Raw genomic sequence first — 16,724 nt, 5'->3', positions numbered from 1 at the left:
AAGGCTGAGCATGATAGTGGGACAAGAGGAAAGTAAAAAGAAATAGAGGAAAGAACTAGGAAGCAAAGGGCATTTACAGAGGTCTAAATACAGGCATGTACATATGTAAATAGGTATACATATATATATGACGATGGGGAAATAGATCGATGTGCATATATTTATAGGTTTAGCATTAAGGTCGCAGATGGACATTGGGCCTCCCTGAATGCACGAACACTTTGTTCTATTAAACTGGCATTCCATGATGTTCACCTTTCCGACATGACCACTGAAGACAGAGGGTGCATAAGCAAATGTGCTGAAGAAAGCTGATGGTGCCCTGCTAGTGTCTGGGGTCTTAAAGGCTTGAAGGTATACAAGCGTTCATCTAGCTGAGAAGCAACAACTCCCACAGGGAAGAAGCACACCAGCCTGTGTGATCATAAGGTGTTGATAGGATCAGGTATCGGGCGTCAAAGAACAAAAAATCATATCATTGTGAATGAGGAGGAGAGCCGAGTGGAGACCTAAAGCTAAGGTGACCAGATTTTAACATTGGTAAACCGGGACAAATGCAGGACACCATTGATAAAACTCATATCCTGGCGAAATAGCCACATTGCAGCCAAAAACTGTATATCTTAGCTTGTTATGCATTCTTTCCAAAAATCGGGACTTTTTAAAAATGCTGCGGGATGCCAGAAAAATTGTTAAAAAACGGGACTGTTCCGCCAAAAGCGGGACTTCTGGTCACCTTACCCAAAGCCCATCTGTAGGCAACTGGACATCCCCTTACAGAAGGGTCATGGGGAGGAGATGAGCTAGTCAGGGTGCAGTATAGCACCAATGAAACATACAACTTTCCTCTAGTTCTTTAATGTCCCCCCCCCACTACTTTCATGATCCCAGTTCTAAATCTGGCTAGACCAGAGCATGTACACTGGTACAGGTAGGAACTGGAAACACAGGGAATCCAGGACAGATAAACTCCTCAGTACCAATAATGAGAGTAGAGATACCAGGAGGTTAAGGGAAAGTGGGGTAGAAAGGGGGCACCGATCACAGGGATCTACATATAAGCCCCTCTCTGGGGGATAGACAACAGAATAGTGGGTGAAGGGAGATGTCAAACAGTTTAAGACATGACAAAATAATAATTTATAAATTATCAAGGGTTCGTGGGGGGCAGGGAGGGAGAGGAAAATGAGGAGCTGCTACCAAGAGCTCAAGTAGAAAGCAAATGTTTTGAGAATGATGATGGCAACAAATGTACACATGTGCTTGACACAATTGGTGGATGGATGGATGTGTTAAGAGTTGTATGAGCCCCAATAAAATGATTTTTTTAAAAAGGGAAAGAAATAGTTGATGCTCAGATTATAATGACTTAATAAATGAAAACAAAAACTCAGGACTGCAGTTCAATATTAGAAGGCAATTGTAAACATTCACTCCCATTTTCTTCTAAGCTGAGAAGTGTTGTGACAAATTGGATGTTTATATTGTCTCTTTCTCCTGGGCACAGAGTTAAGTGCTCAGCTACTGACTGAAAGGTTGATGTGTCTCACTTACCACAAAAGGTTCCTTTGAATAAAGGTCTGGTGATCTGCATCGAAAAGTCATAGCATTGAAAACCATGTCAAGAAGTTCTTCTCTGTACAAATGGGGTCACCAGGAGTCAGAATCAGCTCAATGGGAATAGTTTTTGTTGTCAATTTGGCCCCCCAGTATTAATGATCGTTTGCTGGGTAGATCTAGTGGTTTCACACAAGCATTGTGTCACAGTTTTTGTGACTTCGCTCTGTAGCTCGATAGTTCTGGCTCAGGGTCTTTCATGAGCCATAGTCATAGAAAGGCTTGGTTGTGAGGGTGGTAATGGGGTGTTTGCAAGCTCAGTTGTTTACCTGGCTATTCCTGGGATCCCAGAGTTCCTTGCTATCTGGACCCTTCAATCTGTAATAGCAAGTGACTGTGACCTGAGAAGAAGAGAGGAAGGTAGGATGCCCCTGTGCCTATTACTACAGGGTTTCTGAAATCCCACACCATCACTTCAGCTTTATTATGCCCAGCCCAAGCTCAAGAGGGGAGGGAGTTAGGCTCATCCTCTTGAAAGGATGAATTTATGAAAGAATTTATGGACACACCAATCTGTAGACACTAAATGAATCATAACAGATAATTGGGCATTGCTACTTTGGTGGGTACTTGGGAGTGTTGGAGAGTAAGGGTTCTAGAGTCAATGCTTAGAGTTTTCGGTGATAAAATGAGCACAACAGTAGTATCTGTTTCATCGTATTGTAACCAGAAAAACCAACCCACTGCTGCTGAGTTGATTCTAACTCGGCAACCCTATAAGACTGAATAAAACTGCTTCGTAGAGTTTCCAGCGCTGTAAATATCCATGGAAGCAGACAGCTTCGTTGTTCTCCCATGGAGTGGGTTTGAATCTTGGACCTTTTGCTAGGAGCCCAGCATTTAACCCACTGCACCACCAAGACTCCTTCATAGAAACCAAATTTTATTTGGTAAGCATCCAGTAAGCATTCGGTTTTAGGTATGTGTCTCCCAGTGTTGCCATCTCTGCCCCGCCCCATCTTCCCCACCCCCTGCTGCTGGGACACAATAATAACTTTGATATAGAGGATACTGTTCTATATAGGAGCCCTGGTGGGCTACACATTGAGCTGTTAAGCCACAATGTCAGAGGTTTGAACCCACCAGTCTCCCCCCAAAGGAAAAATGTATGATGAGGCTGTCTGCTCCTATGAAAATATGTAGTCTCAAAAGCCCAAAGGAACAATTCTAATTGGTCCTATAGGATCCTTATGAATCATTGATTGATGGTAGTGAGTTTTTATTTTCCTATATAACCTTATGAGCAGAATATGAATTAACTTTAATGTGTCAACATACCAGGCTAACTATTCTATCTTTTAAACATATGTTTATAAATACTAACTAGCTTAATTTCAAAGACTTAAAATTGCAGATAAGTACCCACAAACCCACTGCCATCAAGCTAATTCTGACTCATCTCAACTCAATGTAGAGTTTCCGAAGCTGTAAGTCTGTACAGAAGCAGACAGCCTCCTCTTTCTCCCAGGGAGCAGCCGGTACATTACGATTTTGTGGTTAGTGATGCAGTGCTTACCCAACAGCGCCATCAGGGCCCCCCCCACAGATCCCAAACATGAAACTCACTGCTACCGAGTTGATCCCAACAGTGTGGAGCTGCCCCTGTGTGTTTCCGAAACTATAGAACGATCTTTACGAGAGCACAAAGCCTCATCTGCTTTTCTCAAAGCACCTGGTGGGTTTGGACCACTGACTTTGTGGTTAGCAGCGAACATATAAACTGTGCTACCAGGGCTCTCGATGTGTATATGTATACATGGTTAACCATTCATTACCTTTGAATTGACTTCATAGGGCATTAGAGTAAAACTGCCCCATTGGATTTTCAATGGCTGATATTTTTGCAAGTATATTGCCAGACTTTTCTCTCTACGATGTAGGGAGAACCTGTGGTTCTCAACCTGTGGATGCAACCCCTTTGGGGGTTGAACAACCCTTTCACAGGGGTCACCTAAGACCACCAGAAAACACATATTTCTGATGGTGTTAGGAACCAAGACACTACTCCTTTATCTGTCTCCAGGTAGGTCCGCCCACATGCAGATACACCCACATATGAGTACCTGCGTGAAGACTTACCCATGCTACACCATGCTGCAAGACAAAATTTCATTTATTTGTCATTAGAAATAAGTATTTCACGATACATAATTACATATTGTTTTTGTGATGAATCACTGTGCCTTAATTATGCTCAATTGATAACAATGAGAAAACATCTCGTTAGTCACTGAGAATTTACACCACCTAGGGATAGATAGGTGAGTTTATATATGAGGTATTAACAGTATTCATGGAAAAATGGAATTAGAAGATTCTGTACTTCTTCCATGAACATTTTGAATCCCTATATGAGGGTAATCAAAAAGTATTACTACTAGGGTTCTATTTCAGACATGCATGAGTTTATTCTCAATAATACACTTTACTTAGTTTTGTTAAAAACCAAAAACAAATGTTGCCATTGAATCTATTCTTACTCAAAGTGACTCTTTCGGATATTTCTCTGTGCCATGGGAAAGAAATGATTTTTTTTTAAAAACCATTTTATTGTATCAAGCACATTTGTACATATGATGCCATCCTTAATTTCTAGACTTTTTTTTTTCTATTGAACCTTTGGCGTAAGCTTCTCTCCCCCCCTCGGGGCCCCTTGATAAATTATAAATTATTACTATTTTCAGGGAAAGAAATGATTTTGAGGTTAAAGTTAATACCAAATTTTTAGCAAAACTCAAGTGAACATCATCCGCAATCATTGACGATTTGAATCAAGTTTCAGGGTGCAACCCCACAAAAAGCAACAATTTTCAGCTGGATCAAAGGCATAAGGTAGGGAAGACCTCAAAAATGAATTCTAGGCAGAGAGGTTAGTTATCAAAGTATACAAAGCCAAGATAGCAGTCTTCAGTGTGAAATGCCACTCAGCGTAAATAAAGTAAACAAAAATCCTCTTTACTTGATAAGAGAAATAATGTGATAACTGGAGAAAAGATTGAAGTTGTCGAGAATTCATTTTACTTGGATCCACAACCAATCCTCTTGGAAGCAGCAGTCAAGAGATCAAACAATGTGTAGTGCATTGGGCATATCTGGTGCACAAGACCTCTTTACAGTGTCACAAGGTGTGCCTGCCCCATTCATGGTATTTTCAGTCACCTCCTATGCATATGAAAGCTGGACAACAGATAAAGAACACTGATGAAAAATGGGTGCAGTTGAATTATGGTGCTAGTGAAGAATATTGGAAGTACTCTGGATTTCCAGAACAACAAACAAATCCATTTTGGAAGAAGAACAGTCAGAATGCTCCTTAGAAGCATGAATGAAAAAAACAACAAAGCAAGGATGGAGAGACTTCATCTCAAGTACTTTGGGCGTGTTATCAGGAGGGATCATTCCCTGGAAAAGGCTTGTTGGAAGGTTCGTGAAAGAGGAAGTACCTCACGAGATGAACTGACACTGGCTGCAACCATGAACCCACACATAAGCATGCTGAGGATGGCGCAGGATCGTTTTGTTCTGTTGTCTGTTGGGTCACTATTTGTCAGAACCCACTGATGGCACCTAACAAACAATAGCATGCAGATTTATTGCAGAGGAATTTTCAAAAAAATTGAAAACTGCATTTATGAGAAAAAGGTCAGAAGAGTTCCACAGAGGAATGACCACCCTACCCTCTCCTACCCCACTTTATAATGCCCCTGCTCATTCTTTGAAGGCCACAAGGGCTGTTCTAAAAGAACTTCACTGGGAAACCTTACCTCATCCACCTTACAAGCCCTAATGTTGCCCTTAAGACTTCTCTTTGATCCCAAGGCTGACAGCACAGGTCAAAGAAGCCTGTTTTGTGTCTCTGGAGGATGCTAAAACTACTGTTTGGATGGTGGTGTAAATCAAAGTGCAGGATTCTTTGGGGAAGGGTTGAGAAGGAAACACCTTGCCTTCAAAACAGTGTAGGCTTAGATGGGGGATATGCCAAGAAACAATAGCTTCACATTTGGGTATTTTTCTTTAATAAGAGTTTATGATTTGATAGCAGTACTTTTTTTGACTTATATGTGTGTCATACACATACATATTCACTTACCCTTCACTTATTGACGACTGCATTACCTGACATTTCACGTTTATGATAATTATAAAGAATCTACTTGTGTATGTTAACAATGTATATTTGGTGGTAACAAATGCCACGGTATGAGGTGAGAGTAACAAGTGACCCTGACTGATGGTAAGGCTGTGTTAGCTTGACTGGGCCGTGATTCTTGACTGTGACAGTTAAGTAATGTAATGATGTCATTTGGCAGTGATATAACGATAGAGTAATTCTCCAGGGAGCTCTGGTAGCATAACGGGCTTCTGATTGGGCTGTTAACCAAAAGGTTGGTAGTTTAAACCCACCAGTCACTCCTTGGGATAAAGATGAGGTTTTCTGTTCCTGTAAGGTTAGAATCTCAGAAACCCACAAGAGCAGTTCTACCGTGCCCTAGAGTAATTCTATGAGGAAGAATTTATTAAATAGTAGTTTTGTTTTATTTGAGCCATCCTCCATTTTGTGATCTGATGTGATCATTGTCCATTTTTGCATAAAGCTGATCTTCGCATGACTGTGGGCTTTGGAACCTAACCGTGTCAATGATTAAGGGGTGGGTATATATAGATATACACACACATGCATTCACATGTATGTACATGGTTTGAGTTACTCACAATGGGGAAAATACAAGGGGGCTTCAAAAACCTTTATGGGGGAAATGCCAGTATCGTTTAATTCCATTTTTCCAAAAAGTTTGAAACCCACTTATATATATTTAAATCTTGGCACATTTACATTGTGAATATTTTCATGTGAATTCAGCACAGTTAAGTAGAAAAATCCATGAACTTTTATTTTGCCATGCCAGGTTTCAAAAATGAAATTCCTGGGTCAGAAATGTGAGCCTCTTTTAGACTCATGAATATGTAATACAAAATTGCTTTCCTAAAAGTTGATATCAATTTATTTTTCCAGCAGTAAGTTCCCTGTTTTGATATTCCCAGTATACTGTTATTGGTCTCTAAAAACCTTTTGAAAGCCCAGTGATGATAGCAAGGCAGAATTGCATTAAAGCCCAGAAAATTGTGTTTTTACAATAACTTTAAATATCTAGAAATATTTCCCAGTCTACCTGCATTAATTTCTGCTATAATATATATATAAAATCACATATAAAAACTGGAAAAAAAACCCATTACCTTTTAATTCCATTTTTTACGAACTTTTGGAAGTTGTCTGTATATAGAATGATTCAGTATTATGCAGGATATAACAATTCAGTATTACACAAGGATAGATGTAACTTTTATTGTTTTGGAGCTTAAAATATGGGGCTGTCATGGAGACTTATAATTAGGTTGTCCAGAGAATAAAATGTACACCACATACATACACTACATATTATCACTACCGATACTTAAGATACATCTCAGGAAGCAAATAGTAAATAAAAGTTTTATTTTTTCACATTGAGATCATTACTTCTCTTGAGCCCAGTTATCTGTCACCCTAGAATAAAGAAAACTTTAACATATTACACTTTTCTTTTGTAAACATAATGCATAAAACACTAATGAATGTAAGAGTGGAAGTTGAGATTTGTTATCAGATTCATTGATCTGCCTGTAGCCCAGAATTATCCCCCACATATTTACTGGGCTTTCTCAGTTTAAGATCATGCATATCAATGGATAGGCCTTATTTTAAATTGATTAGAAATAAAGAATACGAGCTAATAGTTAAACAGCTCTATTCTCCTGTACATGCCAAGTTTACTCATTTCAGAAAGCATTGCTTTTATTTGGTTTAAGGGAAACTACTTTTGAAAGGTCAGGTAGGGCTGGAGGTGGGTAGGGTTGGTGGTAGCACTTAGGAGACTAGAAAATAAGTATTAGAAGAAATAAAGGTAATGGGCTATGTAAATCCGTTCCAACTCTGTATTGACTTTGCAACGTTTTGGTAAAATGTTAATATATTAGTATTACCAGGGGAGAAATGCCTTTCTCTAGTTCATTAGTAGTTAATGTGGGTCATAGCATTTTGTCACAGTTATTTTAAATTTGTGAGTGCCCAATCTTGTGTTTATTCAGCAAATACTTATTGAACACTCTTAGGGGCAATGTTTTTACGTAAATTTTGTGTAGAAACAATGTGTGTGTGATTCAGAAACTAGGCAGTACTTTTTAATGAAACTTCATTTGATCACGTTCTATTGGCTTGGTGTGGTCTGTATTCCCATAACTTTTTAGTAATTAAGTGGTCATTTAGCCACCCCCTTCTTCTATTTTATTTTTAACATGTATTTTACTTATAATAGTCTTTATCAAAACCGTTTTCTTCAAGTCGATAACGATAAAATGAACACATTTACTTGTTTTCAAATAAAATAGAAATGAAGGGTCCGTAAATTTCACGATTGGCTAACTGGCTATTTAGGCATCCAGAGGTTGGGGTGTTCTGTTGTTTACTAACTAAATAAAATATCTGTTTAGGACGCTCTTTGACACTTTTGTGAAGGAAAAGGAAGAATTCAAAGTAGTTGGAAGCTCCTTTCCAAAGAAGCTTTCAGACACCCTTCTCCCCCATAGATTAGACATTTTGTTGTGGGTCCTGTTTTAAAGTGCTGCTCTTTAAATTACAGACTGATTACACTTAGCATAAGCTTTGCAAAGGCCCAAAGTTAAATAGCCAACGTTATTTACAGCTGGGGGAGTAGTTATTAGATCTCTTCCTGGAAGAACATTTGATTAGTGGCTCTTTTCCATAGAGGGGACCATTGCAGACTTTGCTTCCGCGGAGCGTGTAAAGTGCCGCTTCCTGCGGCGGGGCAGCGTCCCGGGCGCGGCTCCCCCGCCTCAGGTGTCTCTCCCAGCCCGGAGCCGTGTGCGCTCCCGGGGCGGCCGTCCGGGACTTCCTGTCTGCGCGCGGGGCGGAAGGATCGCGCCGCCAGTGCGGCCGCCGCCGCCGCCCCTGCCGTTAGGTGGTGGGGTTTCTCAGCCCGGCGGCGGGAGGCGGGCCGGCCTCGGCTTCCTGTTGGTGGACGCGCAAGGATCCGGGCGTCTGGCTGTGCGAGTGCGTGAGTGTGTCTGGAGCACGGCGTGTGTCTTCGGCCGCTGGTTCCGCCTCCTCTCCTGCCGCCGCTGCTCACGGTGTAAGTCAATGTGAAGCAGCAGCTCCAGCCCCGGGATAAACATGGCGACGTCTCTGCATGAGGGACCCACGAACCAGCTGGATCTGCTCATCCGGGCCGGTAAGGATCGGGGAACTTTTCTCCCGTGCATCGGTGCAGCAGGAGAGGGGTGCACAAAAAGCGGGGTGTCTCCTCTGTGGCGGTCAGTGCAAGCGGGTGCAGTGTCTACCTCACAGCCCCTGGGCGGCCGGGGGAGAGGGGGGTAGTGAATGAAGTAATGGAGGCGACGAATCAGGAAGTGATCACCTTGGAGAGTAACCTGCCTCGAATCCGGCGCTGTCGCTTCTGGGCTGCTCGGGCCAGCCGCGGCGGCGGCTGCCGGGCTGAGCATTGGCAGCGTGTGCTGCGGGAGAGCGCCCCGGAGAAGTTGGGGACGCAGGGACCGACGAGTTGTGCGCTTCACCCCAGTTGCCGAGGAACCAGGAAGTGAGTGAGGCTGTTGTCTTTCGGCTGCGCCTGCCACGCTGTCTGGCCGCGAGGCCGCTCCTGCCCGCGTTCGGGGGCGTGGGGCCCCTGCCCGCGCTCACCCCGCCGCCCGGACGGACCCCGGCCACAAACCCCACGACTTTGCACGGACTCGGCAGCCGGACCGGGACCCGCCAAAAACGCAGGCTCCCACCCCCTGGCAGCCCCACCTTGTGCAGCCTTATGCAGGAGTAACGGTTCTGGGAAGGGTCACTGGCATGTTCTGTGACCGGGATGGTGGTCGCCTCGCGGGCCTGCCTCGCCCCCTCGAGTGGGTGGTTAGGAAGAAACTAGACTGACGCCCCTTCCCTCCTGTTTTTCCCCCCTTTCCGAGGGGGGATAATGGGAAGGACACCGGGTGCCTTTTGTACCCCTGACCTGGAGCTTTGGGGCATCTGAGGGTGCTCATTTTTGTAAACAGTGGGTGAACGTGAAGGCGTGGGGCCGGCGGGAAGGAGTCTTGGCCCTAAGGAAGTCTCTGCACGGAATTGCCCCCTTTCCCCTCCCCCCCACACCTCCCACCACAGCGGAAGCGCTGCGGAGAGGACAGAACTGGCGGGATTGACAGGCCCCGGGTTCCAATCTGCTTTCCGAGACGTTCCGAAGAGGAACGTTGATTTCTGGGGGCGGGACGAAGGGCCGGTGCTGGGCCAATGGGGCTTGGGCGGGAGTGAAGCTGACAATGTACGCATGGAATTGGAGGGAAGAGGAGTGTAAACACGGAAGTGGCCGCCGGGGTGGGGGATGTGCCGCGCCGCTGCTGCAGCGGAAGGGCACGGACTTATGTTACATGAAAAAGCAGCTTTACTAATAACAGCCCGCGCTGGGAGGGCCTTGAATTGATGAAGCGGGGCTTAAATACGATTTGCTTTAATAATAAGCATATGTGTTCCACTCCTGGGTTCCATTTCAAACCTCCATCGGTGAGAATTGGGAGACGAGGAATATTTTTGCGAACATTAATGGTGTTAAAGGTTTTATCCTGTTTCTCAACCATGGTTTTTAGGCAGACAGCTCTTGTAATTAGGTAGATTGATTGGTGACGCTCCCTGATTCTGTTCGGTTGGGAGAAATCACAAAACACGTTATGCTTATCTTTAAATTTAACAGAACTTTAAGTTCAGTCTGGAATGATACAACTGTGTGTGTTGTATAACAACAAATGATCAGCCTTTTTATTTTACAAAATATAATGCTACACGTTTCATAGGTTCTAGTGGAAGATCACCGAATTGTGATTAAAACTCATTTGTTTTCTTTTTAGAGCAAGACTAGGAGGCAGAATTGAGTGAGAATTTTGTTTCTTTTTTAAATAGTCCTTTGTTATGATATCCAAGGGTAGCATTTTTGACTTTCCGTTACTGCTACTAATGATACTTATAAATACTGGGGACAGTGTTATGTCTTTGAGCATTCAGCATGTCCAGTTCAGGGGATGGTGTTTCAGTGATTGTGACCATGCTTAATGAATAGCCCCTGCACTCTCAGTTTTGAAAAAATGCTGTAAAAGATAAGGCCTTTGGAATTAACCAGCAAAACAAAATGTGATCTGTAGATAAACTTGGCTTGAAGTGAGTAGAGACAGCTTTCCGTTTGGAAGTTCAAAACTTTTGTTTTAAAAAGAGTTTCTTTAAAGGTTAAATGCAATTCACATAGCCCTATTGAGTGTCTCTATCATATAGAAATAGTTTTTCTTCTATGATCATACTGCTTTATAATTGATTCCTCATTCATGTTCTTGTAACCTGAAGCTCCTTTACAAGCCCTATTTTAGAGGGAAACTTGAGACAGGTTTTCAGATTTATCCAAGGTTAATTCAGTGAGTCAAAAGTTGAGAAAAGATGGCTCAGAAAATTAAGAAATGTTTACAATTTCTGTTCTTGTTAATTTCCAGTGTATTGGAGAGTACTGTTCTGTGTAAAAAGGACAGAATGATAGCTTTTTATCCCCTGATGGGGCTATGGTAGGAGTGGGGAGTAGAATAAGCAAGTGTTAGACATAATCCTTCCTCAACAAACATTTTACTGTCCTAATTGAGAACACAGATGCAAACCTATGTAGTATGTAAACATTAGCATAGCTACAGTGATTGCTGTAATGTGTTGATGATTAGTACTATCAAGGATTACTTCTATAGGGGATAAACTTTCATTGAATATTGTTGGTATGAGTATTGTTTCTAAGCAGATAGAAAGGAACTTCTTATAACTGATTGTTAAGTGTTAAAGAAACTTCTGCCCTTTAAGAGGCTTGTTAGATGCTGTTGAGTTAGTTCTGTCTCAGGATGGACAAGATGAACACTGCCCCTCCCAGGCCTGTGCCACCCGCCAAGATGGCATATGTGTACTTACTTAGTGAACCAGTCAAGGTTTGTGCCAATGGAGTTTATGTAAAAGGTAAAGCAAATAGTGCCCATGTAGTGTAACTATCCTTGTTTATTAAAACCACTGTCATTTTAACATACTGATTTGTGTGTGTGTGTGTGTGTGTGTGTGTTTAAGATTTGATAACAGTTCATAAAACTTTAATTAGCAACAAAGAGCCTTGACTGGAGTTAGGAAATGAGGTTCTAAGTCTAACTGTCCCTTAACTAGTTGTAAGTTAGTGGTTTAATCCTTTGGGATTTGTTTTCTAGAAATTGCTCAGAAATATTTAATGGAAAGTGAAAAAAATTTTACTCATGAATTAATTTTTCTACATTAGATCATTTTATTTGACGATAACTATAAGGTTGCAACACGACTGGGAAATAAGCTCATTCCTTTTAGTCAGTCTTTGAAAATGTAAACGTAAATGTGGGCAGACTTAGAATCATGAATCTATGATAACAGTTAAGTTGAGGCTGATTTTTTTGTATGGGTGGCCGATTACACTGAGCCCTAAGGTGACGCACGGGTTAAAGCACTCAACTCTGAATAGGAAGATCTGTGGTTTGAACCCAGCAGCAGCTCCACAGGAGAAAGATGTGGCTGTGTTTCCACACATTTACAGCCTTGAAAATTCAGTAGGACAATTCTGTGCTGTATTACATCGTTAGCGCAAGTCAGAATTAACTTCGTGGTGGTGGGTTTGTTTTTCTTTGGGACGTAGCCTGTTACAGCAAAAATAAATGTCTTAGGATTGTTACTTTCCTAATATTTGTGAAAGTATACTTAAGGCTTGGGTTTGCTGGGATATTTTCAGTGTAAAATATTATGCCTTATTTTCAAGTATGTTTACCTTGAACTTTTTATTTTCTTAATTTTGAGAAACAGTGTCACCAGTTTTGCTCAACTTTAATGTCAGTATTAAATGGGAGGGGGGAATTTTCTGGAAATCTAGCCTATTTTCACTGACAAAACACATAGGTTAGTATGTCAAAGTTCATCATGAAATATGTTGAACCCGAAAAATTCCTTTCTGTTTTACTATAAATTGGATATAAAACGTCTATCTTGTAAAGACCATTAAAATAATAAAGTAGTGGGTGGGAAAAAAAAGAATGGGCCTGGTGGTCCATTTTAGCCACTGAAAGCCGCACAGGCACAGCTGTACTCTGACAGACAGGATATCATCATGAGTTAGGGTTGATTGATCACTCATTTTACGAAGTCAGACCTGATTTTCATAATATTAAGATACTGCCCTTTTCCCTTATACTTGTATGTATATGGGGGCATTTTCTAGAGGCTACTTGATGTGATAATCCAACAGACTGAGTGAAAAAATAAGTATGACAATCCAGTTTTCAACGAGATCAAACATTAGAGAGATTTTCAAACAGCCCCATTCACATTTTTTTGTCTTAGAAAAGTAGTTTTTCATAAAAGTGCTATTTATGTTTATGAGTAATGGGATTTTTATTTATTTATTTATTTATTGGAAAAGTTTATATTTAGCATTAGCCAGCCGGGCTCAGTTTAGATGATTCCAGTTCTGTTGGCAACATCTAAAGCGTCATAGTCAGGAGCCAGTGGAACATGTGCCTTCCTCTCACCCTCAGACCTGATCAAGGATCATAGAGCTTCTTAACAGCCTGCTTGATCTGGTGTGTTGGCTTTGACATCCACAGTGAACACAAGTGTGTGGTTTTCTTCGATCTTCTTTATGGCAGACTGTGGTCAAGGGGAACTTGATGATGGCATAATGGTCCGGCTTATTTCTCCTTGGGGGTGCTCTTCGTAGGGTGTTTGGGCCGCCTTCTTAGTCTCAGGGTCTTGGGCCACCGAAGGTGGGTGATGTATGGATCTTTGTGTGTGTGTGTGTGTGGCTGTGGACGCCTTTCAGCGCGGCCTTCTTGGCTTTTAAAACCTTTGCTTTGGCTTCCGTTTTGGGAGGGGCGGGGCTGCCTTCTTCACCTTCGGCGCCATCTTCCTGAAAAGGCGATTTATTTATTTTTAAATGACTTAATAAAGGTTTTTGTTTTAAGTTATGATATAAGGAAGATGACCTGTATAAAGAAAATATCTTCATATTACTCAATAATTTGAATGAAAAGAGTCCTTTTACCAAAAAAGTTTGAGAAGTAGCTGAATTTATTTTGTTTAGGACTCAGAGGTTCCCAAACTTGTTGGCCTACCACCTCCTTTTCAGAAACAAACAAACAAAACAAAACAACTCAGCACCTGCCTGGCAATGCAAAGCTTCAGTACTGCAGCTCATAATTCAGGATCCAACTGCCCTCTCCCCTGGATGGATCCCATGCCCCCTCCCCCCGGCCCCCCCAGCGGGAGTCTCACCTACGAAGGGAAACTGGTTTAGGTCTATGCCACAAGCCCCACTTGTGGCTGTTCAGTACTTGAAATGGGGCCGAGAAACCAGTTGTTGAAATTTTACTTAAAAGTTAAAAAACAAAGCAATAGTAAACACCATTTGTTCATTACATGTTGAAAGGACAGAATTTTGGATACACTAGATTTAAATAAAAGTATTAATTTCACCTTTTTTAAAATGTGGTTACTAAAACATTTTTTAGAAAATTTTATTGGATAATTTTCATTCAGACAATTTCAGTTCTCTAGCCACTTAGAATTTACAAAATAAACTGTTAAATGTATTTAGATAGCCAAGTCCCAGACCTCCACCTTTTTTTGCCCCTTGGTCTGTCTACCTTTTGCTTATGTTCTTCACTCCTGTGTTACAGCCCAGGGCTGTAGAGGTTATGTGTAGGGAATCCAGTTCGGGAGCTGGGTAGTACTAGCCTTGTTAAAAGTGGTTTATGATCTTGTTTGTAAGGGGTGGTGTATGCCTACCACCTAATGAAGTGTTCTTCAATTTCTTTTCCATTGCTTGCAAACTAAATTGTTACTAAATTTTATTTTTGTCCTGAGAACATTGTTATGGGCTAGAGCCACTGCCAGCATTCTCATCTGCAAAGCTGAGAGGTATGCTTCTTGTCAGACTTAATTACCAAGTTTGGTATTTTGCAACAGCTGTTGAGTGAGTCTGGAATAGTCTACCATACAAATACCATTTGATTAGAAAGACAGAAATGAAACAAAGTAAGCATAAGCAAAATTTATTTTCAGCACTGATTAAAATTTAAATATTTAATGAATTTCTTTTTTTTAAAAATTTATTTCTTAAAGAAGGATTGATCCTGAAGGATTGACAAGAAAATGGCATATTGTCAGATTACTTTATGCTTCCTTGTTTCTGTTTTTGAAATGAATTGTTTTTTCTTTGCAAATATTGTATAATCCAGTTTAAACAAGAGATAAAGAAATTTATTTTTTAACCCCTGCGTATTAAAGCTTGAATAACTGTTAAGTTCAGTTATCCTCAAGAATTGTACAAAAAAAAATGTTTCAAGTATTGATCTCATTATTGAAATTTTAAAAAATATTAACACGTGAATAGGAGAAATATTTCTTAAAGTTTTGTTAAAAATTGTTAATTTATATAAAGTAAAAAGATTTCTACAACAAGTGAAATATTCTCAGAAGCCACATTATTCTAAATTGATCTGAGAATGGGTGTTCAGATTTTTGTGTGAATGTTTACTGTTATTTGATATAAAAGATAGGAAAAAGTGAGATGAGTAAACATCAGAAAAAGAAGAAATGAGTGCCTTCTTAAGTTGGTTGCCTTGGACCTTTTTAAGTTTTGAAAATTGTAACTGGCTATTTTCAGTAGATTCTGCACTAGAATTTATTCACATGTGCATACCTGGATCATAATACTTGGCGTGGCATACGTAAATGGTCAAGTCATTTGGTGATCTTTGAGTTGATAATATAGGGAATTTATATAGTATATTCTCATCCTTTTACGTTTTAACCCACAAAGATTACTGGGACAATGTTGAATTTGGGGGGCGGGGTAGTAAGGATGAGGTTGGAATATGAACAAGAAAATGTATTGTTTAAGAAACAATTTCCACTCATGTAAGAGACTTAATAGTTCACCAAACCATGATTCTGTAAATAAGATCTTTAAGCAACTTATAAATTCAGGCACATAATATGTGATATTATGTGCTTTTGGACAAATGCATCTGTTTGTAACATTTAAAACATTGGAAAATCTGATAAAATTCTATTGCTATTACTTGAAGATCTGATTTGCGTATAACAGTTTCTAGAGTGTGTCTTAATACAATTATTTAAGGAATTACTTTACGCAGGATGGTTTATTAATAGCATGTAAGATAACAGCTAAATTGCAACCTAAGCTGACTTTAAAGAGCATGAAAATCCTAGTATAAAATTTCAAAACCTGAGCATTTGTTTGCAAAGGTTCTTTGGTGCATGTGAGTACTGTAGGGAGGAGGAGGAGGAGGAGGTCCTGTTGGGGGGAAATACTTGTAAGTAGTCATTTATTTATTCTGAAGTTTCTGAAAGTTTCGCTAGTAGGACTGATTGAGTCCTTTTGCTTCGGTGAAGCTGCAGATAAAGAGTAAGCAGGGTCACCTAAAGATAGATTTACTTAGAGGTTTGGCTGCCTCTCTGGAACTATTTAGCTTTGAGCAGATGTCCATAAATGGAAAGACCAACTGGAAAGCGACCCAGTACCTTAGTGAGAGTGTGGATGATGTGCAACAGGTGGTAAAATAGTCACTGGATTTTTATAAATCCTCTAAATGACTGAGGTATAAGATTGAGGCTTTAGTGTTTGAGCATTTTGAGACTATAAGAGGGATTTTTCAAAGTTTCCCTGAAGTATGTGAGAAGGATCCATATTTTTAATATGTTGAACTTGGGAGCCTATAATAAAGTTTTTTTTTTTTTTTTTTTATGAAATTGCTATAGATACCTTCCTTTAAGTTATTTTAGGGAACTTTATTAGGCAAATTAATCAACTTGGAAATCATTGCCTATTTTTGTAAGAGACTTCATTATTTTAAGTCTGAATATAGGGTTTAATGTGTCATCAGGAATAATAGGTTTATGCTCTGATTGTTGATTTTCTTGAAAGGTCAGTGGGTTTTCCTTA

The 16,724-nt window shown here is 40.5% G+C and overlaps 1 protein-coding gene across 3 annotated transcripts in view; it reads left to right on the top strand.

Moving 5' to 3' along the window:
• ELF2 (E74 like ETS transcription factor 2) overlaps window positions 1-16,724 on the top strand; it is a 97,665-nt gene that overhangs the window by 63,723 nt on the left and 17,218 nt on the right. The window contains exon 1 of one of the 3 annotated variants that reach the window (XM_004712132.2): window positions 8,735-8,906. The exons of the other annotated variants lie outside the window; for them this stretch is intronic. Coding sequence (XP_004712189.1) covers window positions 8,849-8,906 — 58 coding nt within the window. The 5' untranslated portion in view covers window positions 8,735-8,848. Of the gene's footprint in view, window positions 1-8,734; window positions 8,907-16,724 lie in introns of those variants that run through there. 3 annotated transcript variants of the gene reach the window in all.

The sequence above is a fragment of the Echinops telfairi genome, unplaced genomic scaffold (assembly GCF_000313985.2).
Source record: "Echinops telfairi isolate 266 unplaced genomic scaffold, ASM31398v2 ScPeMD7_2186;HRSCAF=2738, whole genome shotgun sequence".
Taxonomy (NCBI): domain Eukaryota; kingdom Metazoa; phylum Chordata; class Mammalia; order Afrosoricida; family Tenrecidae; genus Echinops; species Echinops telfairi.
This window is presented reverse-complemented; position numbering and strand designations above follow the sequence as displayed.